Raw genomic sequence first — 25,808 nt, forward strand, 5'->3', positions numbered from 1 at the left:
TTTTGTATGATTTTATTGATTTTGTGAGAATAAAAATAAAATTCTTTTTGTAACATCTTATCATCATTAAATATATTATTATATAGAGTATTTTTGGTGTTATCTAATAAAATTTAGTCGATCGTTTTGAATATTTTTTGGGGGGTTTATAGTCTTATGAGTTATTCATAATCCTTGATTATTTTTTAGCTTACCATTGCTATTTCTTTTTCATATAGGTGTCTATAATGATAATGAGACTGCCGAAAAGTCTTACATTCACAACCAGAAGTGTAAGTAAGGCTATTGGACAGTGTGAAAACTACAAGATTTAGGATTTTTTCTATAGACAGTGATATGAAAAATTTAAATAAAACACAAAGTTAAAAAAAAAAAACACATTAAACCTTCAGATCAGATTTAAACAATAGATCTTTTTCTGCCCATATTCCCTTAAAGAAACGAATCATAAAAACATATTGGTGGCATATCACAAGGACACGTCTGCAAGGACTATAACAGCGACCATGTGGCCTCGGAAAGACCGGCGTGGAGCAGACAATGGGGACACGGTGCTCTCCTTACACCAATGACCCATTATTTTACCTTTGTGAGTAAAGCAGATGGACGCCCTCGGATTGGACAGTGGTGGCCTTTCCTAGTGATGTGACACTGTCTGTGATGAGACCACCCCATAAGTAATAAGAAACCGTATAAGGTTTATCATCTAGTAAACTACGTCAGTATGAAGTGTGCAGATATAATGTATGGGGAGAAAAAAAGGAAACAGACAGTCGCCGACTGCGTTCAGAGACTCTTCTCCAGGCAAAATATTCAGTTTATTCTATGTAAACATCCCGCAGCTAAAAACAAGAGAATTCTTAAAGTTATTGCTCAAAATAACATAAAAATATATATATATATATATATATATATATATATATATATATATATATATATATATATATATATATAAAATGAAAAAAAAAAAATCATTTCCACTGCGAATACCGATCGTCTTTGGGGTAGTCATTAAGTCGACGCTGATGGCGGCATCCTGTCCAAGATAAATGGTCTTCGTCTAATCGCTCGGGAAGAGACTACAGGGATGTGCCGTGTAAATGGACGGTTGTGCCCGACGGTACGTTATAGGCCGCGGTTAGATTTCTTGCAGGATGTGCCCCATTGTGCCGTCAGTCACGGGCGGCATGGCTTCCTGTACATACACAATGAACTCGGACGTCTCCTCTCCTTGTGTGTACACCGTCACAGTTTCGATGCCTTCAACGTCATCGGAGGAAACGACCAGATGGTGCTGTTCTCCCAAACCCACCGAGGCTTGTTGGAGAGCCTCCTGTATCATCACCACGGGATTGGTGGAGCGCTGCTCTTCAGTCACCTAAGGGCAGAATTATACAGAGGTCACGGACGGCATTAATAATTACATAAATGGTGAAAGTCAGAGAATGAGACACAAATAAAACTACAATACACAGCAAAGAGCAGAATACACAGCAACATTGCTCTGTGAACCCCATCATCATTACCCGTCACCCCGAGTGACAGCGTCATAATCTTTTACCAACACTGTCATTATCCTGTACCCCGAGTGTCAGTGTCATTATCCTGTACCCCGAGTGTCAGTGCCATTATCCTGTACCCCGAGTATCAGTGTCGTTATCCTGTGCCCCGAGTGTCAGTGTCATTATCCTGTACCCTGAGTGTCAGTGTCACGATCCTGCACCCCAAGTGTCAGTGCCATTGTTCTGTACCCCGAGTGTCAGTGACATTATCCTGTACCCAGAGTGTCAGTGTCATTATCCTGTACCCCCGAGTGTCAGTGACATCCTGTACCCCGAGTGTCAGTGACATCCTGTACCCCGAGTGTCAGTGACATCCTGTACCCCGAGTGTCAGTGACATCCTGTACCCCGAGTGTCAGTGACATCCTGTACCCCGAGTGTCAGTGACATCCTGTACCCCGAGTGTCAGTGACATCCTGTACCCCGAGTGTCAGTATCCTGTACCCCGAGTGTCAGTGACATCCTGTACCCCGAGTGTCAGTGACATCCTGTACCCCGAGTGTCAGTGACATCCTGTACCCCGAGTGTCAGTGACATCCTGTACCCCGAGTGTCAGTGACATCCTGTACCCCGAGTGTCAGTGACATTCTGTACCCCGAGTGTCAGTGACATCCTGTACCCCGAGTGTCAGTGACATCCTGTACCCCGAGTGTCAGTGACATCCTGTACCCCGAGTGTCAGTGACATCCTGTACCCCGAGTGTCAGTATCCTGTACCCCGAGTGTCAGTATCCTGTACCCCGAGTGTCAGTATCCTGTACCCCGAGTGTCAGTATCCTGTACCCCGAGTGTCAGTATCCTGTACCCCGAGTGCCAGTATTCTGTACCCCGAGTGTCAGTGCCATTATCCTGGACCCCATATGTCAGTATCATCATCCAGGACTGGGTTTCAATTTTTAGTAAACTAAAGATGCCTGATTCTTTAGACCAGGGTTTCTCACATCTGGGGTTACGATTAATTAAGGAAAAGCTGAAAATGTGACCTGTTCGTACATGGACCTGAGAAAAGAAACCTCCACCTATTACATAGTAACATAGTTATTAAGGCCTAAAAAAGCCTTTTGTCCATCCAGTTCAGCCTGTATTCCGTCAGAATAAATCCCCAGATCTACGTCCTTCTACAGAGCCTAATCACTGTAAGATACAATATTGTTACGCTCCAGTACACTTCTACAAGGTGTTGGGTGGCCGACCCAGAACTGAAGATGGTGAGTTAACTACTTAAAAAAACTATTCAGTAAGGAAAATTGCCTCTTTGCCAGTTTCACATCCTTTATTTCCTGAAATTCACCATTGAAAACAATAATTATTCTGCCTCCTTAGGTAGCCTACGCATGTGGGGCTGGTAGACAGCATTTCTATGGATGTCTCTGTGAGCCAGTACTCACACCAAGGACATCACCATGAAGCTTAAAGTGAACCTGTCAGCAGGATTGTGCTCAGTAAACTACAGACACTGTCAGGTTGGTGCTGTTACAGTGTGGAAAAAAGTATTTTTTCCCCATGTGGTTCTGGGATTTTTGCTCACCATTCTTATGATCATTTTGACCCCACGGGGTGAGATCTTGCGTGGAGCCCCAGATCGAGGGAGATTCTCAGTGGTCTTGTATGTCTTCCATTTTCTTATTATTGCTCCCACAGTTGATTTCTTCACTCCAAGCTGGTTGGCTATTGCAGATTCAGTCTTCCCAGCCTGGTGCAGGGCTACAATTTTGTTTCTGGTGTCCTTCGACAGCTCTTTGGTCTTCACCATAGTGGAGTTTGGAGTGTGACTGTTTGAGGGTGTGCACAGGTGTCTTTTTATACTGATAACAAGTTTAAACAGGTGCCATTACTACAGGTAATGAGTGGAGGAAAGAGGAGACTCTTAAAGAAGAAGTTACAGGTCTGTGAGAGCCAGAAATCTTGCAAGTTTTTAGGTGACCAAATACTTATTTTCCACCATAATTTTCAAAATAAATTTTGCCAAAATCAGGACAAGGTGATTTTCTGGATTTGCTTTCTCATTTTGACTCTCATAGTTGTGGTCTACCTATGATGTCAATTACAGGCCTCTCTTTCCAAGTGGGAGAACTTGCACAACTGGTGGCTGACTAAATATTTTTTCCCCCCACTGTATACGAATTAAAATGATACCTGGGGTGAAGAAATCCGTCTTGTGGTTCTTGTGCAATCTGTGTTTGCGGTTTTGAGTTAATGAGATGCTCATGCTCCAGCGCGTCCTGGGGATGGGAATTTTATTTGGGTACTTTGGCCTCATCATCATCATCATTCTGGGCTTAAATGACAGGTCACTGAACTTTCAGTAACCAGCCTCCTATGTTAAATACTGCGCTTTTAATATTGTGTTCCTCAAAAAAAAAAAAAAATTTTGCTTCAACAAAATGGCACCGGCGGCACAGTAACATCTATTGGCAAGTGATGCTTTTAATCTGCGCATGTGCCACCCACTGTGTTCCGAAAACCAGTGTGGAAATGCGCACAAGAAGGAATAGTCGCCACCAAACATCGCAACGCTACTGTACTGGTCCCCAAAACACAGGTGGCGCATGCGCAGATTGAGTGCTGATAGATGCTTCTGCACATGTGATGCCGGTGCCATTTTGTTGAACTAATTTTTTTACTTTTTAAGAACACAATATTAAAAGCGCAGTATTTAAAATAGGATGCAGGTCACCGACGGTTTAGTAAACGATTGTTTAAGCCCAGAATGATGATGAAGAGGCCAAAGCATTAAAAAATGACCCACCCCGAAGCACGAGAACCTCATTAACTAAAACTGTAAACAGATTAAAGGGAACCTGTCACCCCCCCCCTTGCAGGCGTTTTTAAGTAAAAGAGCCACCTTGTGCAGCACTAATGCTGCATTCTGTCAAGGTGGCTCTTTTATTTAGCGTCCCTTCCACCGCCAAAATAATCGTTTTTAAAATTGGTCAGACATACCTGATATTTGTCAGGGGGGCAGGGCTTTCCCCCCTGGACACACAGCCTCACATACCTCAGTCATGTCCTGCTTTTGAATTTGGCACCGCCTCCTCAGCGTTTTCTTTTTCTTGCACCTGCGCTGTAATATTCTTTCAGTGGTGCAGCAGGACCCGTGATGACGTCAGCACCATGTGACCAGTAGGGGCGGAGCTTACAAGCAGTGGTGCCAGCAGGGCCTGTGATGACGTCATACCATGTTAGAGGGGCGATCTAATAACCATGTATAAGTATAAAAGGGGACAATACAAATATCTCTCAGAGGATCTGTTTATACCAAGGAAGGTGACGGTCACAAGGGGGCATTCTCTGCGTCTGGAGGACAAAAGGTTTTTCCACCAACATAGAAGAGAATTCTTTACTGTTAGGGTAGTGATAATCTGGAATTTCTGCCTGAGGAGGTGGTGATGGCGAACTCAGTCGAAGGGTTCAAGAGAGGCCTAGATGTCTTCCTGGAGCATAACAATATTGTATCTTACAGTTATTGTTAGGTTCTTTAGAAGGAAATAGATCTGGGGATTTATTCTGACAGAATTTTATAGGCTGAACTGGATGGACGTCTTTTTTCGGCCTTACTATGTTACTATAACCAGTAGGGGCGGAGCTCAGCAGAGCAGTGGGTGCAAGCAGGACCTGTGATGACGTCAGCACCATGTGACCAGTAGGGGCGGAGCTAAGCAGGGCAGCGGTGCAGCTGCAGCAGGCATGAGAAAAAGAAATGAACCCTGAGGAGGCGGCGCCAAATTCAAAAGCTGGACATGACTGACGTATGTGAGGTGTCTTTGTCCAGGAGGTAAAGCCCTGGCCCCCTGACAAATATGAGGTATGTCTGACCAATTTTAAAAATGATTATTTCGGCGGTGGAAGGGACGCTAAGTAAAAGAGCCACTTTGACAGAATGCAGCATTAGAGCTGCACAAGGTGGCTCTTTTACTTAAAAACGCCTGGGGGGGTGACAGGTTCCCTTTAAACAAGAACCACAAAACGGATTTCTTCAACCCAGATATCATTTGAATCAGTTTAACAATGCCAACCTGACAAAAGCTATAGTTTCCTTAGCAAGATGGCTGAGAAACACAGGCTCAAGAAAAAGAAAGGAGAGGTTACGGAGATCAGAGCTCATCTACAAGGGGAGAGGGTGGACAAACTGCCAAAGGGCAAACCTGACTGCACAGCAGTTCAACAACGATACAACACTGCATTATTCCAAAGCTGTGGGACATGGCAATAGTCACCATCTTAACTAGTGTATTGAAGCAGAATCAAGGCTCATGTAGGGTGTGGAAACGCTGATGCTATGTATCATTATCTACCACTTCATTTCTCCCATTTTATCCCGACTCACTATTTTCACAAGGGATCGCGACTCCCAATCTCTGTATTTGGACATTTTACAAGCACCAGCACGAAATTCAAAATTAGCAACCTTTTAAAAAATTTTTTTGCTGCATTTGCCAAACTTCAAAGGTCAGCGCCGATCCGTATTTCTTCTTTTCCCGTACGATAAATTGCAATTCTGTAGGAAGATTTGCATTTCAAAATCGGTGATTTTACATCATCTCGCTTCTGAACGCTCTCGTTTACATCCTTATGGAGCAGCCGTGGGGGGCCGAGTCCCCTCCGCTGAGTGAAAGCGAGAGCCGTCCCTGCTCTTAGACGAACCACCATGCCAGCTCCAATTCCTCGAGTTGACATCCCTGCGCCGGGTTTCACACTAATCTTGCGTTTAAATGAAAATATGATGAAAAGCTGCTGCTTGAAGATTGGACCCCGTGGGTTACGGCAAAGCAAGGCCCGGCATCCTACTGGAAGCTCAAACGGTAGGAAAAGAAAAAAAAGCCAACAAGCTTTCGGGGGTCCGCTCCCTCTAAACACCTCTGGAAACAAAGCTGTAAGAGCGGATAAATAAAAAAAAAAAGGGAACATGTTTAAGGCTTGCTTCAATTATCCTTTTTTGAGACTTATTTTGGTCTTCAAAACACGGCCACACGTTTTCATCTTCACCCCTCGTCGCTCGGAATATTTTAATTATTCAGCCTCCCTCGCTTCATGTGCGCTGCTTTACCCTAAAGTGATTTTCACCTTTTCTTTAAAATATGTTATAGAAAACTGAAAATTTATATTATAAGGCTGACAGCTAATGTAGAAAATTATTTTTTGGGGCCATTTTTTGGATTAAATAAAAAGTGTTTGTTTACTATAAAACTTGCTCCGAGGCGGGTTCTGCTGAGTTTCTGCTCCCAAAAAATCCACAAAACACTCCGTGTGTACTTGGCCTAAAACAAAAGAGCTATAAACTCTCCATCAGAAAGAGCTCGGGGATCGATTCTACAGCCTCAGCAAAGTATATTTCGAAAGAGAATTTTGTTTTCAGCACGTAGGGAGCTGAAGAGGACACCGGAAGAAAAAAAGTTTATTAAAAGTTTTGTATTTAAGGCTAATGGCAGACTTGTGCACCAAACCCTTGGGCAGCCAACGCCAAGACGCTGCGGGCTCATCCCCTGGGAAGGTGGGTTACGTGGCCTCCGAGACTACACATTATTGTGCCATAATGTCAGAGAAGTGAAGTGCGACACTTTATAACTGTGCCCCTGACGGTCCAGGCAATTACTAAAGCTACTGCTGGACGGAGAACGAGAAGGTGAGAATGTGACAGTAACACAGGGAAGGGGCGGCCGCCATTAGGGTTCCCACCGCAGCACGCTTATTACGTGATTGCTGCAATCTCCTCGCTTTATTCCGTGTGACAAGAGCGGCCGAGAACAGAGAGTAATAACATAGGTGAACGGGCGACATTACAAGGCAGCGCTAATAGACGAGTCTCAGAGAGAAGGAACAAAGTCACCTGTGGAGATCTGAAATAAACTAATCACATAGGAGTATTAGAAGGGAAAAGAAAAACAGCGAAATTACCGGGGAAAGGATCACACTGTGATAAACATCCAATAATGACAGCAGTCACACATAAAGCATTACTTATTACTGCATGGTGTTTGTGGTATTATACTCCAGAGCTGAACGCACTATGTACATACATTACTGATCCTGTACTGATCCAGATTAAATCCTGTATTATACTCCAGAGCTGCACTCACTATTCTGCTGGTGCAGTCACTGTGTACATACATTACATTACTGATCCTGAGTTACATCCTGTATTATACTCCAGAGCTGCACTCACTATTCTGCTGGTGCAGTCACTGTGTACATACATTACATTACTGATCCTGTACTGATCCTGAGTTACATCCTGCATTATACTCCAGAGCTGCACTCACTATTCTGCTGGGGCAGTCACTGTGTACATACATTACATTACTGATCCTGAGTTACATCCTGAATTATACCCCAGAGCTGCACTCACTATTCTGCTGGTGCAGTCATTGTGTACATACAGTACATTACTGATCCCGAGATACCTCCTGTATTATACTCCAGAGCTGCACTCACTATTCTGCTGGAGCAGTCACTGTGTACATACATTACATTACTGACCCTGAGTTACATCCTGTATTATACTCCAGAGCTGCACTCGCTATTCTGCTGGTGCAGTCACTGTGTACATACATTACATTACTGATCCTGATTTACTTCCTGTATTATACTCCAGAGCTGCACTCGCTATTCTGCTGGTGCAGTCACTGTACATACATTACATTACTGATCCGGAGTTACATCCTGTATTATACTCCAGAGCTGCACTCACTATTCTGCTGGTGCGGTCACTGAGTACATACATTACATTACTGATCCGGAGTTACATCCTGTATTATACTCCAGAGCTGCACTCACTATTTTGCTGGTGCAGTCACTGTGTACATACATTACATTACTGATCCTGAGTTACATCCTGTATTATACCCCAGAGCTGCACTCACTATTCTGCTGGTGCAGTCACTGTGTACATACATTACATTACTGATCCTGTACTGATCCTGAGTTACATCCTGTATTATACTCCAGAGCTGCACTCACTATTCTGCTGGTGCAGTCACTGTGTACATACATTACATTACTGATCCTGTACTGATCCTGAGTTACATCCTGTATTATACTCCAGAGCTGCACTCACTATTCTGCTGGAGCAGTCACTGTGTACATACATTACATTACTGACCCTGAGTTACATCCTGTATTATACTCCAGAGCTGCACTCGCTATTCTGCTGGTGCAGTCACTGTGTACATACATTACATTACTGATCCTGATTTACTTCCTGTATTATACTCCAGAGCTGCACTCGCTATTCTGCTGGTGCAGTCACTGTACATACATTACATTACTGATCCGGAGTTACATCCTGTATTATACTCCAGAGCTGCACTCACTATTCTGCTGGTGCAGTCACTGAGTACATACATTACATTACTGATCCGGAGTTACATCCTGTATTATACTCCAGAGCTGCACTCACTATTTTGCTGGTGCAGTCACTGTGTACATACATTACATTACTGATCCTGAGTTACATCCTGTATTATACCCCAGAGCTGCACTCACTATTCTGCTGGTGCAGTCACTGTGTACATACATTACATTACTGATCCTGTACTGATCCTGAGTTACATCCTGTATTATACTCCAGAGCTGCACTCACTATTCTGCTGGTGCAGTCACTGTGTACTGTGAGAATCATGTGGGAATAGTGGATGAGGGCAGGTATATCTCCCCCAGATTCCTTTCCTATGTGGCCTAGTCTGGTCAGTATCGCACCTGCTTGCTAATGAATAATGGGAGGTGGATATAAAAGGATGCAAGGTGGTTGTGTGAGGGTCTCAGCCTGGGAACACAGAGAGCCTGTCTGTGTGAGAGACACACGTGAGTGAAAGCAGTGCCCACTGCAACTGTGGTTTGGCTGGACGGGAGAAGCCCGCCAGTTGGTAGTTAGGTTGTCCATTGTTTAGTTAGTGCCGGACAGGCAAGGATTTGTTTTATGTTTTATTTCCTTTTGCATTGCTTTCACCGTTAATAAACCTGACCCAGGGTCAGTTACACCCGAATCCCACCTCTGCGCCTGAGTTTAATGCTGAACGCACGTGACCTTTGACCCCAGCAAAGGCGATCCCGGAGTGTTTTATCACATTGTGGTGGAGAACGCGGGCATCACGTTGCAAGCATGAGCATGGAGGACGTGGTGAAAGCGCTGGTACAGTCCACCGCCGTCCAGCAAGAAGCTAATCGGGTGATGATGGCCCAGCTGAAGGAGTTGGTGGACATGACAGCTACCGATCGTTCGCTTCTCCAGCAGGTGGCGCAGCGCCTGGCAAGCCTACAGGAGGTTAACCTGGAAGCCGAGTCGAGAGTGATTCACGTGAGTCGGTACTGGCAGAAGATGACGACCGAAGATGACGTCGAGGCATACCTGACCACGTTTGAACGGACGGCGGTGCGAGAAAAATGGCCGAAGGCACGATGGGCCGGCCTGATTGCCCCGTTTCTTTACGGTGAGGCCCAAAAGGCGTATTATGACTTGGAACCTGAAGCTGCGCAGGACTTTGACAAATTGAAATCCGAGATCTTGGCCCGGCTGGGAGTGACGACCGCTGTCCGTGCACAGAGAGTGCATCAATGGACTTATCAGCCGGATAAACCACCGCGGTCACAGATGTTCGACCTGATCCACGTGACGAAGAAGTGGCTACAACCCGAGGTGTTGACAGCGCCAGAGATAATCCAGAGAGTCGTAATGGACAAGTACCTGAGAGCTCTACCGCCAGCCCTGAGGAAGTGGGTAAGCCATGGAAATCCTACGACGGCAGATCAACTGGTGGATCTGGTTGAACGTTACTCCGTGGCGGAAGGACTCCGAGACGACGCTACCCCACCTCGTTCTTCATCATCTCCACGTGGAACCGGTAAGACTGTTCCAGGGAGTAGGGGAGATGGAAAAATCCCTAAGACAGTGGGGGAGGAAAACGGGACTGCCCGCACTACGAGGCCGAGAGTAACGACCTATGGTCTAAGCAAGGGGCCCGTTAGGTGTTTCAGCTGCCAAGAGATGGGACATATTGCTGCGAACTGTCCGGTCACTACTGAACCCATGCAGTGCGACGTCACAGACTCTAAAAACCGCATGTCTATGGTTGCACGGGTGGTGAGTGTGAATGCCGGTCAAAAGGATGTGGAAAAACACTTGTGTGATTTAATTGTTGATGGCAAAAATGTGGTGGCATTGTTAGACTCGGGAAGTGTGGTGACTCTGGTGAAGGCCAGTCTGGTGTCAGCCCCGACTGGACCATCAGACAAATTTTCTGTAACGTGTGTGCATGGAGACACCTGTTCGTACCTCACCACGGTCATATGCATTACTACTTCCTATGGGTCTGTGCAACATAAAGTGGGACTCGTCCCGGCGTTATTGCATGATGTTATCCTGGGCCGGGATTTTCCCCACTTCTGGCAATTGTGGGAGAATCAGTTGATGCCCTCGGGTAATAGTGTACACGATTCTTCTCCCAGGGCGCGTGTGGGTCCCGAACCCCTGGAAGAGGTCTCCCCGGAAGACTCGGGGGAAGAGTCTGTGGGAAATGACCTACAGTTCCCGTTTTCAGTCATGGCGGGTGATAATGAGGAGACCGGGGAAGAGGAGGAGGCTGACAGCCGTCCACCTTCCCGTTTGCCGGATTTAGAAGTTCAGAAAGATGACTTCCAAAGCGAGCAAATAAAGGATCCTACCCTTTCTCAGGCTAGGACAAATGTGAAAGTGATAAATGGGGTACCCGTAGAACCTGGCTCTAGGCTGGCATATCCTTACATGGTTCTGGAGAATGATTTACTCTATCAGATAGAGAAAAAGGGGGAAGATACGGTGCAACTATTAGTCGTGCCAAAACCCTACCGGCGGCAGGTGCTGGACCTGGCCCACGGACATGTGATGGGAGGTCACCTGGGAGTCCAGAAAACCACCGAAAGGATATTACACTGTTTTGTTTGGCCAGGCATGCATCACGATATTCGTGTATATTGCGAGTCTTGTCCTGACTGCCAAGCCTCTGCACCTAAGCCCCGGTTCTGTAGCCCTTTGGTACCCCTACCTATTATTGAAGTCCCGTTTGAGAGGATTGGGATGGATTTAGTTGGGCCCCTTCCACGGTCTGCACGTGGACACCAACATATCCTGGTCATCTTGGATTATGCCACTCGTTACCCGGAGGCCATCCCTTTGCGTAACACGGCCACCAAGACGATTGCCAAGGAGCTGGTGCATGTGTTTAGTCGGGTCGGTATACCAAAACAGATATTCACCGACCAGGGGACCCCCTTTATGTCCAGGATAATGAAGGAGCTCTGCCGATTGTTACAAATCGAACCGTTACGCACATCCGTGTATCACCCTCAAACAGACGGGTTGGTTGAACGGTTCAATAAAACTCTGAAGCAGATGCTGAGAAAGGTGATAGACAAGGATGGGAAGAACTGGGACTATTTACTTCCGTATTTGCTTTTTGCCATCAGGGAAGTACCCCAGTCTTCCACGGGATTCTCGCCTTTCGAGTTATTGTACGCCCGACGTCCTCGCGGACTGTTAGACGTTGCAAAAGAAACCTGGGAGGGTCAGGTCACTCCATTTAAAACAGTGATAGATCACGTCACACAAATGCAGGACCGTATTGCGGCTGTTATGCCTATCGTCAAAGAACACATGATACAGGCTCAAGGAGCCCAAAAAAGAATCTATGATAGGGGCGCCAAGATCCGTACGTTTGCACCCGGAGATAGGGTGTTGATCCTGGTCCCCACGGTGGACAGTAAGTTCCTGGCAAAGTGGCAGGGCCCCTTTGAGATCAAGGAAAGAGTTGGTGAAGTAAACTGCAAAGTATACCAGGCAGGTAAACGGAAACCTGAACAGATTTATCATGTAAATCTGATAAAGCCCTGGAAGGATCGGTCTGCCTTGTCAGCGGAGCTGGCCCGTCCTGTCTGCTCGCATACCGTACCGGAGGTACGGGTTGCAGAGACTCTCTCAGAGCGGCAAAAGACTGAGGTCAGGCAGTTTCTACTTCACAACCAAAAGTTTTTCTCAGAAAAACCCGGGCAGACTATGCTAATGAAACATGACATCGTAACGGAACCTGGTGTCACAGTTCACGTAAAGCCCTACCGAATCCCGGAAGCGCGCCGTGAAGCCGTTTCCCGAGAAGTGAAGGCAATGTTAGAGTTAGGAGTCACTGAGGAATCGCACAGTGCTTGGTCCAGCCCGATTGTGCTAATTCCTAAACCGGACGGCACCATCCGGTTCTGCAATGACTTCAGGAAACTGAATGCGGTCTCAAAATTTGATGCCTATCCTATGCCCCGGGTCGACGAGTTAATAGATCGGTTAGGAAAAGCCCGGAATATTACGACCCTAGATCTAACAAAGGGGTATTGGCAGATCCCTCTGGCTGAGGCTGCCAGAGAAAAGACGGCATTTGCTACGCCGGAAGTTTTATTTCAGTATGTGTATATGCCGTTTGGACTGCACGGAGCACCGGCGACCTTCCAGAGACTGATGGATCGAGTCCTGAGGCCACATGGGCAGTACGCTTCGGCCTATTTGGATGACATTGTCATTTACAGCTTGGACTGGAAGACTCATCTCCAGAAAGTACAAGCTGTGATTGACGACCTGTGGGAGGCAGGTCTAACCGCGAACCCCAAGAAATGTCACATCGGGCTAGAAGAAGCCCGGTATTTGGGGTATGTAATTGGAAGGGGTGTTGTTAAACCCCAGGTTGATAAGATTCAGGCGGTTCAGGACTGGCCACAACCTGTCAACAAGAAGCAGGTGCAAGCCTTCCTGGGGATCGCCGGCTATTATCGCCGATTCATACCCAATTTTGCAGCCATCGCTACCCCCCTGACGGATCTTACAAAAGGGAAAGACTCCGTCATGATTAAATGGAGTTTAGCGGCTGAAGAAGCCTTCCATAGCCTAAAACGGGCACTTTGCTCTCAGCCATTACTGGTGACTCCGGACTTCCGCAGCGAGTTTGTGGTACAAACGGATGCCTCTGATACCGGTATCGGGGCCGTACTCTCACAAGTGAGGGACGGAGTGGAACACCCAGTCCTCTATCTCAGCAGGAAGCTGAGTAAACACGAGCAAAGGTATGCAGTCGTAGAAAAAGAGTGCCTCGCCATTAAGTGGGCTCTAGAGGCCCTCAAATATTACCTGGTGGGCCGAAAGTTCAGGCTGATCACTGACCATGCCCCTCTCAAGTGGATGCACTTGAACAAGGAACGGAATAGCCGGGTGACCCGGTGGTTCCTTGCCCTGCAGGCCTACACTTTTACGGTGGAGCACCGCCCAGGGGTACAGATGGGGAATGCAGATGCCCTGTCCCGAGTGCACTGTTTGGCGGGTGTCATTGCAGGACCAGAGTGGTCTGAGCAGAGGGGGGGGGATATGTGAGAATCATGTGGGAATAGTGGATGAGGGAAGGTATATCTCGCCCAGATACCTTTCCTATGTGGCCTAGTCTGGTCAGTATCGCACCTACTTGCTAATGAATAATGGGAGGTGGATATAAAAGGATGCCAGGTGGTTGTGTGAGTGTCTCAGTCTGGGAACACAGAAAGCCTGTCTGTGTGAGAGACACACACGTGAGTGGAAGCAGTGCCCACTGCAACTGTGGTTTGGCTGGACGGGAGAAGCCCGCCAGTTGGTAGTTAGGTTGTCCATTGTTTAGTTAGTGCCGGACAGGCAAGGATTTGTTTTATGTTTTATTTCCTTTTTTGCATTGCTTTCACGGTTAATAAACCTGACCCAGGGTCAGTTATACACGAATCCCAGCTCTGCGCCTGAGTTTAATGCTGAACGCACGTGACCTTTGACCCCAGCAAAGGCGATCCCGGAGTGTTTTATCACAGTACATACATTACATTACTGATCCTGAGTTACCTCCTGTATTATACCCCAGAGCTGCACTCACTATTCTGCTGCTGCAGTCACTGTGTACATACATTACTGATCCTGAGTTACATCCTGTATTATACCCCAGAGCTGCACTCGCTATTCTGCTGGTGCAGTCACTGTGTACATACATTACACTACAGATCCTGAGTTACATCCTGTATTATACTCCAGAGCTGCACTCACTATTCTGCTGGTGCAGTCACTGTGTACATACATTACATTACTGATCCTGAGTTACATCCTGTATTATACTCCACAGCTGCACTCACTATTCTGCTGGTGCAGTCACTGTGTACATACATTACATTACTGATCCTGAGTTACATCCTGTATTATACCCCAGAGCTGCACTCACTATTCTGTTGGTGCAGTCACTGTGTACATACATTACATTACTGATCCTGAGTTACATCCTGTATTATACTCCAGAGCTGCCGTCACTATTCTGTTGGTGCAGTCACTGTGTACATACATTACATTACTGATCCTGAGTTACATCCTGTATTATACTCCACAGCTGCACTCACTATTCTGCTGGTGCAGTCACTGTGTACATACATTACATTACTGATCCTGAGTTACATCCTGTATTATACCCCAGAGCTGCACTCACTATTCTGTTGGTGCAGTCACTGTGTACATACATTACATTACTGATCCTGAGTTACATCCTGTATTATACCCCAGAGCTGCACTCACTATTCTGTTGGTGCAGTCACTGTGTACATACATTACATTACTGATCCTGAGTTACATCCTGTATTATACTGCAGAGCTGCACTCACTATTCTGCTGGTGCAGTTACTTATTTTCCACCTGGGTGCAGTTGTCACGTGTCTCTGGTTCGAGCAGGATGCACAGAAGATGGTCCATTTTAAGAAGCAAAGCTGTGGCCGTGTACATGATAAACAACTGCTAAGATGCAACAGAGTCCAGTTTGTCATTGGACACAATAAATATTACGCTGTGTTTTTGTTTTTTTGGTGCTTTTCCATTTAATTCAGCTCTGCTACATCATTCTACCATCCCACAATAACACACTTAGGAGACATTTAAAAGGAAAGATTTTCTTGAGGGCTGTGAAATATCTTGTGTTTGGCTGGAGCGGAGAAGAAACCGGGTGACGAAGTCGACTCTTGGAATGAATATTGATCCTGATGAGACAGAGAACGTCCCTACGATATGGAAGGCGCTTCCTTGGAATTGATGGAACAGTGACAAAGGTGAAGAATGGCAGCGCAGTGAGAGCTCAGCGCTTCCCTCCGACACCTACCACGCTCATCAGCGCAGGAAAGGATGGAGTGGGAGGAAAACCAATGCGATGATGGTCTCAACGACACTCCCGAGATGTGCGGACCTAGCTACCATGATGTCTCTCATACACTGAACACACAGATAGTTATTTCTGCTCTCCTGTCTATGTAACACTTGTTCAGAGGTTTGCAGCAGAAATGAGCAGCTTAGCTGTGAATCCATCTCTGGAGTAAGATAAAACAGTTACTAGAAAGCTGCAGCATGCTCTGTGTGTGTCTCTCTTTGCGCTTTCCTTTTCTATAGACTTCAACAGGGAGCTGTAATCTGATCCTTCAGTGATCTAGAAATCTTTTTTTGCTCTGCCCAAGATGGATTTTACCTGTATTTCATAGTTAATGATGAGTTTAAGGGCAGAGGGAGGATAAAAAGTGGCTCCTAAGTGGAGAAAAACATTTTGATTCTTTTATTCGCTTGTATTATTGATTTACAGAAAGTCTGTTGAAAGGACAAATATGGAAATACCAGTAAATCCAGTCCATATCCAATTCCCCTGCGATAGTTACCAACCTGGTCACAGAACGAGAAGTCAACCTAACGTACAGCTCACAGGATGAAACGTTGACCCGAGGTGTAAAGAATGTTCTCACCTGTTCTACCACGGTCACAGTTCCGGGAGCCATGGCAACCACCGAGGCGACAGCGTCGTGGGATTCCGTCCCCAGCTCGATGATCTGCTGGAGAATGTTCACAGCCGTGGGGTCGAGCTTCTCACCTTATCGGAAAATCAATAAGAATGCGTTATCGGACGGCACGGGAATAAGAGTAGGGAATGTTCTCCGCGCCCTTCGACAACTTTCAAAGCTGTAAATAAAAGCGGCTCGAAGGAAAAAAAAAAGATGAAATATACATAATTAATGAGCAGGAAATTAAACAAGTCGACTTTACTTTATATTGAAAGGATTGTGAGGAGCTTTAGAATGTTGTTTTTTTTTTTTTGCGTTGTGTACGCTCCCACTAAGGCCGCCATCTGTGCGACCATCTGCAGCTCTCCTGGTAAACAAAGCACGGCTTCCGCAGAGTCATTCGCGGAGATGAAAATAAATAATGTTCAGAAATTAGACGGCATCTCCATATGCATTGCCGCGGATGAATCAAGATGGACAGGCACGATACCTGCACTCAGACACGCCGAGCTCAATTATTCCTCTCCGGTTATCTTTTATTCTTCTGGATGAAACAGTTTACCAAAAAATATTGTATAGTTATGGAAAATGCAAAAAAAAAAAAAACAAACAAAAAAAAACAACTACTTTTTTTTGGGAGAAGAGCGTTGTTCTGTCTGGACAGACCTTTTTCTCCAAATCAAGCTGATCGACACAGGTTTGGTCAGCCACAAAGTTCTTCTGCAGTGGCCACTACAGGAGGCATGTGGTATTACATGGTGCACATTTACATGTATTGGTGACCCGGCCTCACTAAGTCGTCCAGTTTGGGAGCCGCTCTTTGCTAATACAACAAAGATGCCAAGAAACAAAAATGCCCCTAGACTGGATAAAGAACACCCCCTTTAAATGTATTTGTTTTTCAATCCCTTTATTTATGGAATATATGGGACAGGAGTTGCAGATTTTCTGGATTATCGCTTTCCACCTAATTTGATTTTCTCGAGTGACTCATTTATTTCTGCTGTATCGCTGATGGTCAGCTCACCAGACTACTGGTATTGGTTTGTCAGGTTTTCTTTTGACTTGGACAGAAAGTGACCGCTGCAGCCATTTACCGGCCACTGACTGGTTGCAGCGGTGTCCGTCTCCATAAAATAAAGTGAGGACTCCAGCAGGGAATATGGGCAGAGTTCCAGTGGTACAACCGAAATCCGGTAGGTCAGTGGATTTTTTTTTTCCTTCTTTGTACACCACTTTGGACTTGAAATTAATTTAAAGAGTATTAGTGGCAATCACCATAGGGAAGTTTTCACACATTCAACATTAACGGACCGAGCCATACAGACTGACATGGGTCTCCCGACCCAAACGTCACAGTATCTTGGTCATTTATGAAGCTGTTAAGGTGAAGGTCAGCAGATCTGTGCCCTTTGAGATCACAGTCAGCACATGGTCTGTAAAACTTAACATATTGCCTTTTCTAGTGGTCAATTAAAAACTAAAAAGTTAAAAATGACTGGGCACGTGAGCCTATTACTTATTTTGATGATGTTACCCCCAGGATAGAAGCTACATACTGCAGAACTGTGCACCCATTTTTACATTAACTCCTAAGAGACATCTTCTGTGCGCGTTCATTGAGGGAGCAGGCTCAGGAGTTGAGCCCGTCTCCAACAGCGAGAGTACCTGGTGTGTTTCACAGCAGGCACCAGTGAGAAAGTCTGACCTCCTAGTTGGGGAAGTCAATTAAAACAGCGGCATTTAGGAGGTTAAGCATGAGGAGGAGTCTCTTCCGAAGCCAATCAGCTCTCACACCATTTGATTGTGAGGTGTCGAAGGATAGTCCTGGCACCGGGAGCTGGAGGACCCATCGTGTCGGCCATGATAGTCCCACATAGGAGGCCGGTAATTGTATTATGCACTGCAATACAACAGTACTGCGGTGTACCGTATAAGCAGCCAAGTGATCATACAAGGAGAAAAAGTAAAAATTGTGGCATTTTTAAGGGGTAATTGTAGGGCGAGGGGGCTCATGATACCACCACCCCAAAAAAAACAAAACGCAGAAACCTGAAGCCTTCATGGCTATAATTGGCACATAAAATTCACCGGAGCTCCACTAAATCCTTCCTCCGCCAGTTAATATAAGCAGATTGATAATAAAACTACAGCATTATTATTATTTACTTGCTGGCTCTTTAGGACTCATTCGTCTTCACGCTCCACTTACTGGTTTCCGACGTATAGCGGAGATCCTGGAGAGCGGCAACAGCTGTCTGCGTTCCCTGAACATCTGCTTCAGCTTCGGTGATGTGAAGGAACTGGGTAGATATCTCCTCGGTCACATCCGACTGCTACACTCCGCATGGAGGAAGGAAAAAAGAGAAAAGATGAGAAGTGATGCTGAGAGGACCACGTGAAGGGATTGTACTGCAGTCTACAGGATGATGGCGTCAATTACTGCAGAATTAAAAGACAATTACTTAAAAGGAATGCGCAGGAAAAATGGATTCCCTTTGTGGTGTCCGATGTAGGACCTCATGGGCGGAGAATAAACAGAAATTCACTTTAGGGTGTTCTTGAAAACCTGGGGTTATTTTCCGCCTCCCAGGACCTGCACTAGGTATAACAGTGCATCACGAGTCAGGGGGTTGTAAAGGAGGTTAGAAAACCCATTACCTTACTCCCTAAAGCGAGGGGTCCTCAGGTAAAGATTCTCATCTCTTGGAGAGTGATTAAGAAGAGACAGTCTCACTCTGGAGGACCTGTCCTGTCCTTTATTACACAGTAAACTCACTTATCCAATGAACACTGTGTAATACTAAATTTATCCTATGGTGGTGCTGCAGGAAAATCACTTACTTACTGCCAGGATTTCGCATATATCACTGCTGATTTCATTTTTTGATCTTATTGATAAGGGACCCTTGGTAAATATATTGGGGTTGTTTAGAGTAAATCACCCTTTTAAGCTGACAGTTCTAGTATGAACTACCGATATAACACTGATGGCTTTGATATTCCAATCAGTGGGTGTCAAGAGAGCTGCTTCACGCCTCAGACATATTTGTGGGAGGAAAATCGAGAGCGGTGCAAGGTCTCCCGAGAGCGGTGCAAGGTCTCCCGGGAGCGGTGCAAGGTCTCCCGGGAGCGGTGCAAGGTTTCCCGGGAGCGGTGAAAGGTCTCCCGGGAGCGGTGAAAGGTCTCCCGGGAGCGGTGAAAGGTCTCCCGGGAGCGGTGAAAGGTCTCCCGGGAACGGTGAAAGGTCTCCCGGGAACGGTGAAAGGTCTCCCGGGAACGGTGAAGGGTCTCCCGGGAACGGTGAAAGGTCTCCCGGGAACGGTGAAAGGTCTCCCGGGAACGGTGAAAGGTCTCCCGGGAACGGTGAAAGGTCTCCCGGGAACGGTGAAAGGTCTCCCGGGAACGGTGCAAGGTCTCCCGGGAATGATGCAAGGTCTCCCGGGAACGGTGCAAGGTCTCAGAAAGGTGCAAGCCCAAAACCTCTTCACCTATGAAGAATCGGAATCAACCTACCTTGGAGTTGTTCTCCTTCCCAGATTTGGAACAGGCAATGTCCTATAAAAGAGCCACCAAATTTTAAAAGAACATTTACTGCACATTAAAAATGTGAAACCTGCTTCTTACCATCTAATATCCATGCTGAGATCATAGGCCCTAAGCCTGAAGCTGCACTACAGTGATGCCATGAAATATAGTAATATCTGCATCTTAATGGATAGAGACGGTAAGGTCATTAATATGAATTGTCTATATGAGAATACCTGACCGAAATCAGACCAGGACATGATGACTCTGATCTCTATCAGTAGTGCAGACGTCTCTTTAGGTCTTTAACTTTCAATCCTCACATCTCATCATAGAAATAAGATATTAAAATACGGTTTTCACATTTGTCCTGAGCACTAGATGGTCTTTAGTAAAAGTCTGGCGAATATCTTTTTATTTTATTTTTTCACATGCCCCTCTGTGGTTCACAGACAGCTTTAATAGCCTTTTATCCTGCCTTTGGTTTCTGTCAAAATCCGCCCAATCTTTAGGAGGAAAGGGCCATTAGATGGAAGACGGAGAACGTGGTAGATGCTCGATTTGCTCCTGGCATTGTCTGGGCATTAATCACCGTTCTTGGATAGTGCCGACCAGTTGAGGTCTTATCGGACAACCCGCTGACGAGCCGTACAGCCATCACCTGCCCTGTTCCGATCGCCTCCAGCGTGCCAACGGGGACACGTGTCACCTGGATGTTTTCTCATTACACCGACCAGAAATTTAAAAAAAAAAACTGTAGTCATTTAAGAATGAAGAAACGCATTTCACGTTCATCAGATAGCAACACGGAATCCATTCCCAAAGGCCAACCGCGGCTTAAAATCGACTTCAATAAATCAGCGAGACAGTTAAATCAGCAACTCCGGGGCCATCAAACCTGAAATGTCACATTTCCCCGGGATCGGCGATACCCCTTATCTGATCGGTATTTGTCATCCGTGACAATTACAATGTAACTTGCGGCTGCATAATAAGAATCATTTTTAGATTCTGTATGCGAGATGGAAGGAGAACGGGAAAAAAAAAAAAAAAAATCAATGTGCAAGTGTCTGATGTGCAGCTCTGTGTCTAAGAAAAACGACCGTGGATGGAAACGGTGCAAATATAATGAGGGGGGGAGGAAGCCGGAGCATGGATCACGGCCGAGACTAATTCCCTGTAGAATTAACACTATTCGGAAAATTAAAGGGGAACTCTAGGAAATACAATGTTTATATTAATTATATTTCCTAAAATTACATTCACTCATTTTATTTCCTAATCCTTTAAAATGTATTTTATTTTTTGATATACCGGTAATCATAAAAAAAAAAAAAATTTAAGGGAATATGCCAACAGGATTTTGCTCTGTGACCTGAGAGCAGCATGATATAGGAGCAGGGTGCTGAAGTAGAAAATAACCTTGACTTTCGTCGTCAAGTTGTTGGAACAGGAAAGAATTAGATGTAAACTGTTCCGCAGACGATCATAGGTCAGGTGATCAAAGAATGCTTTCTGACCCGTTGGGAACCCGCCGAAGTGGGTTGCACTCCTCAGGCCAATGAGGCTGGAAAGGGTGAAAATAAATTCTTTTATAGTTTTTTTTTTTCTTTTTTTTTAATGATGCCACTTTTTTGTACTTTTTAAAATTCATGAAAAATGTAGGAAGGGAAAACTGAGAACAGTCAAATCACAGACGTGAGGCGTTGGGTCTGCCTAAAGAGACGTGTTTTTAGACAACATTTATAACACTTTGAACACTGGGAATTAATAATCATGTCTGGGGTAGTGCATTCTAGAAAACTGATGCAGCTCTAGTGAAGTCTTGGGGACAGGAGTTGGAGGTTTAGATTATTAACGATGTTCTTCTTAAACCATTAGCAAAATGAACATCATGAGTAGGGTAGTAGACAGGGAAGACTGAAGATGCAGGGGGGTGCAGCATTGAGGAAAGCATAGGTAGGGGGAATACAGATAATGTGTGTACCACCCTACCCCTGCTTTCCACAGTGTTGCACCGCTCTACATCTCCTTTTCATCTGTCTACCACCTTATCAATGCTTTTAACAGTGCTGCACCGTCCTACATCTCCTCCATTATCTCTGTCTACCACCTTACCCATGCTTTCCACAGTGCTGCACCGTCCTACATCTCCTCCATTATCTCTGTCTACCACCTTACCCATGCTTTCCACAGTGCTGCACCGCCCTACATCTCCTACAGTTAGGTCCATATCTATTTGGACAGAGACAACATTTTTCTAATTTTGGTTCTAGACATTACCACAATGAGTTTTAAACAAAACAATTCAGATGCAGTTGAAGTTCAGACTTTCAGCTTTCATTTGAGAGTATCCACATTAAAATTGGATGAAGGGTTTAGGAGTTTCAGCTCCTCAACATGTGCCACCCTGTTTTAAAAGGGACCAAAAGTAATTGGACAATTGACTCCAAGGCTCTTTCATGGACAGGTGTGGGCAATCCCTTCGTTATGTCATTCTCAATTAAGCAGATAAAAGGCCTGGAGTTGATTTGAGGTGTGGTGCTTGCATGTGGAAGGTTTTGCTGTGAAGGAAACATGCAGTCAAAGGAGCTCTCCATGCAGGTGAAACAAGCCATCCTTAAAGGGAAGGTGCCATCCAAAAAATTTTTTTCAGCAATTGAAAAAATGTAAAGAATTAATGTTTACATTTTCTTAAAAAATATTATCGTTTGTTTTTAATTTTGCAAAATATGAAAAATAATTTTAAAAAGTTTGGCATTTCCACTTGTTAACACTAGGGGGAGCAGCTACTGAAATCTGGCACAAAAACCTATGACATCTATAGACACAGTGAGCAGCCATTTTGATGGGGCTTGCAAAGTTACTGACTGTCTTTGCATGTAAAGTCTGGATCAGAACAGGCCATCAATCAGCAGACATGTTTCCTGGATTTCTGTGGAGCAGACAAGCAGACGGTCCATCCATGTGAATAAAACACAGCGCTCTTTGTACAATCCCTGGCACTGAACAGGGCGCCCCCCATAGACCAGCACACTGCTCTCCTGAAATACTTTGTGGTGCTGTCGCCCTGCTCCTTCCACCATATATCAGGCCCCTGTCCCCTCGGTTTCACACATCGCCAGGACGGGATCTGAGGAGAGGAATGGGGTCTTCGGTCACCGAGGATGGCAGGCAGCAAGGATTCTGGGAGCAGGGTGACAGCAGCACAGAGTATTTCAGGAGAGCAGTATCACACGGGATAGGATTAGATACACGGCTCAGCAGGCAGCATCACACAGGAGAGGATTAGATACACGGCTCAGCAGTCAGCATCACACAGGAGAGGATTAGATACACGGCTCAGCAGGCAGTATCACACAGGAGAGGATTAGATACACGGCTCAGCAGGCAGTATCACACAGGATAGGGTTAGATACACGGCTCAGCAGGCAGTATCACACAGGAGAGGATTAGATACACGGCTCAGCAGGCAGTATCACACAGAAGAGGATTAGATGCACGGCTCAGCAGGCAGTATCACACAGAAGAGGATTAGATGCACGGCTCAGCAGGCAGTATCACACAGAAGAGGATTAGATACACGGCTCAGCAGGCAGTATCACACAGGATAGGATTAGATACACGGCTCAGCAGGCAGCATCACACAGGAGAGGATTAGATACACGGCTCAGCAGTCAGCATCACACAGGAGAGGATTAGATACACGGCTCAGCAGGCAGTATCACACAGGAGAGGATTAGATACACGGCTCAGCAGGCAGTATCACACAGGATAGGGTTAGATACACGGCTCAGCAGGCAGTATCACACAGGAGAGGATTAGATACACGGCTCAGCAGGCAGTATCACACAGGATAGGGTTAGATACACGGCTCAGCAGGCAGTATCACACAGGAGAGGATTAGATACACGGCTCAGCAGGCAGTATCACACAGAAGAGGATTAGATGCACGGCTCAGCAGGCAGTATCACACAGAAGAGGATTAGATGCACGGCTCAGCAGGCAGTATCACACAGAAGAGGATTAGATACACGGCTCAGCAGGCAGTATCACACAGGATAGGATTAGATACACGGCTCAGCAGGCAGCATCACACAGGAGAGGATTAGATACACGGCTCAGCAATCAGCATCACACAGGAGAGGATTAGATACACGGCTCAGCAGGCAGTATCACACAGGAGAGGATTAGATACACGGCTCAGCAGGCAGTATCACACAGGATAGGGTTAGATACACGGCTCAGCAGGCAGTATCACACAGGAGAGGATTAGATACACGGCTCAGCAGGCAGTATCACACAGGAGAGGATTAGATACACGGCTCAGCAGGCAGTATCACACAGGATAGGGTTAGATACACGGCTCAGCAGGCAGTATCACACAGAAGAGGATTAGATGCACGGCTCAGCAGGCAGTATCACACAGAAGAGGATTAGATGCACGGCTCAGCAGGCAGTATCACACAGGAGAGGATTAGATACACGGCTGAGCAGGCAGTATCACAGGAGACAGTATTACAGATATGCCCACACTGGTGAAACTTCCAGCCCCCCCAATTATACACAAGACTATGGGCTGTATAAGTCACTGTCCTCCTCAGACAGCCATAAAAGCAAAGGTGTCAGATTACCGGAGATCACTGGGGCTGTGAGTGAGGAGGCGGAGACAGAGCAGGAGGACGCTGGAGCAGGAAGCACTGGGCTGAGCCTGGAGCAGGACAGAGGAGCATAGATGAAAGTCACCCGCACTCACCACTCTCCATCCTCCGGCTCCAGTGAGCGCTTCTCTCCTCTGCTGACCACCTTCTCCATATCTACAGCCTCTCCTCACAACACAGGACCTGTTATGCCACAAGTGGTCCTGTGATAGAGGGTAAGTGGAGCTCAGCAGATAGCACTGGGCTACAGTAAAATGGCCCCCAGCCACACCTACAGCAGTGAATGGTGCAGCCTACAGGGGCGTGCCCAGTTCTCTGCTACGGAGGCTGCAATGTGCGGTCGGCTCCGCAGTTTCCTATGTCCATGGACGGCCATATTTGCAGACTGTATGAGTCCTCCACAGATCTGCAAATCAAGATGTCAGCGCCCAGTGGCTATATGAAAACATTATTACAAACAAACCATAAATCCTGGTTAGTACAACATTTGCTGAAACAACATGTTTTGTAACTTACTATTTTTTTGCAAATTATATAAAATTGCGGCACCTTCCCTTTAAGCTGCAAAAACAGAAAAAACCCATCCGAGAAATTGCTACATTAGGAGTGGCAGAATCTACAGTTTGGTACATCCTGAGAAAGACAGAAAGCACTGGTGAACTCATCAGTGCAAAAAGACCTGGGCGCCCACGGAAGACAACAGTGGTGGATGATCGCAGAATAGTCTCCATGGTGAAGAGAAACCCCTTCACAACAGCCAACCAAGTGACCAACACTCTCCAGGAGATCGGCGTATCAATATCCAAATCTACCATAAAGAGAAGACTGCATGAAAGTAAATACAGAGGGTTCACTGCACGGTGCAAGACACTCATAAGCATCAAGAATCAAAAGGCTAGACTGGACTTTGCTAAAAAACATCTAAAAAAGCCAGCACAGTTCTGGAAGAACATTCTTTGGACAGATGAAACCAAGATCAACCTCTACCAGAATGATGGAAAGAGAAAAGTATGGCGAAGGCGTGGTACAGCTCATGATCCAAAGCATACCACATCATCTGTAAAACACGGCGGAGGCAGTGTGATGGCTTGGGCATGCATGGCTGCCAGTGGCACTGGGTCACTAGTGTTTATTGATGATGTGACACAGGACAGAAGCAGCCGAATGAATCCTGAGGTATTCAGAGCCATACTGTGTGCTCAGATCCAGCCAAATGCAGCCAAACTGATTGGTCGTCGTTTC

General features: G+C 45.9%; 1 protein-coding gene across 3 annotated transcripts in view; it reads right to left on the reverse strand.

Moving 5' to 3' along the window:
• Nucleotides 1-781: 781 nt before the first annotated feature.
• ZFAT (zinc finger and AT-hook domain containing) overlaps nt 782-25,808 on the reverse strand; it is a 241,332-nt gene continuing 216,305 nt past the window's right edge. For 2 of the 3 annotated variants that reach the window (XM_073590374.1, XM_073590373.1), the window contains exons 15-18: nt 19,894-19,935; nt 18,590-18,713; nt 16,342-16,466; nt 782-1,378 (exon numbers count right to left, since the gene is read on the reverse strand). In XM_073590374.1, coding sequence (XP_073446475.1) covers nt 1,139-1,378; nt 16,342-16,466; nt 18,590-18,713; nt 19,894-19,935 — 531 coding nt within the window. In that variant the 3' untranslated portion in view covers nt 782-1,138. The remainder of the gene's footprint in view (nt 1,379-16,341; nt 16,467-18,589; nt 18,714-19,893; nt 19,936-25,808) is intronic. The other variant, XM_073590375.1, reaches the window with a different exon arrangement.

The sequence above is a fragment of the Dendrobates tinctorius genome, unplaced genomic scaffold, assembly GCF_039654945.1.
Source record: "Dendrobates tinctorius isolate UK_male_01 unplaced genomic scaffold, ASM3965494v1 ptg000116l, whole genome shotgun sequence".
Taxonomy (NCBI): domain Eukaryota; kingdom Metazoa; phylum Chordata; class Amphibia; order Anura; family Dendrobatidae; genus Dendrobates; species Dendrobates tinctorius.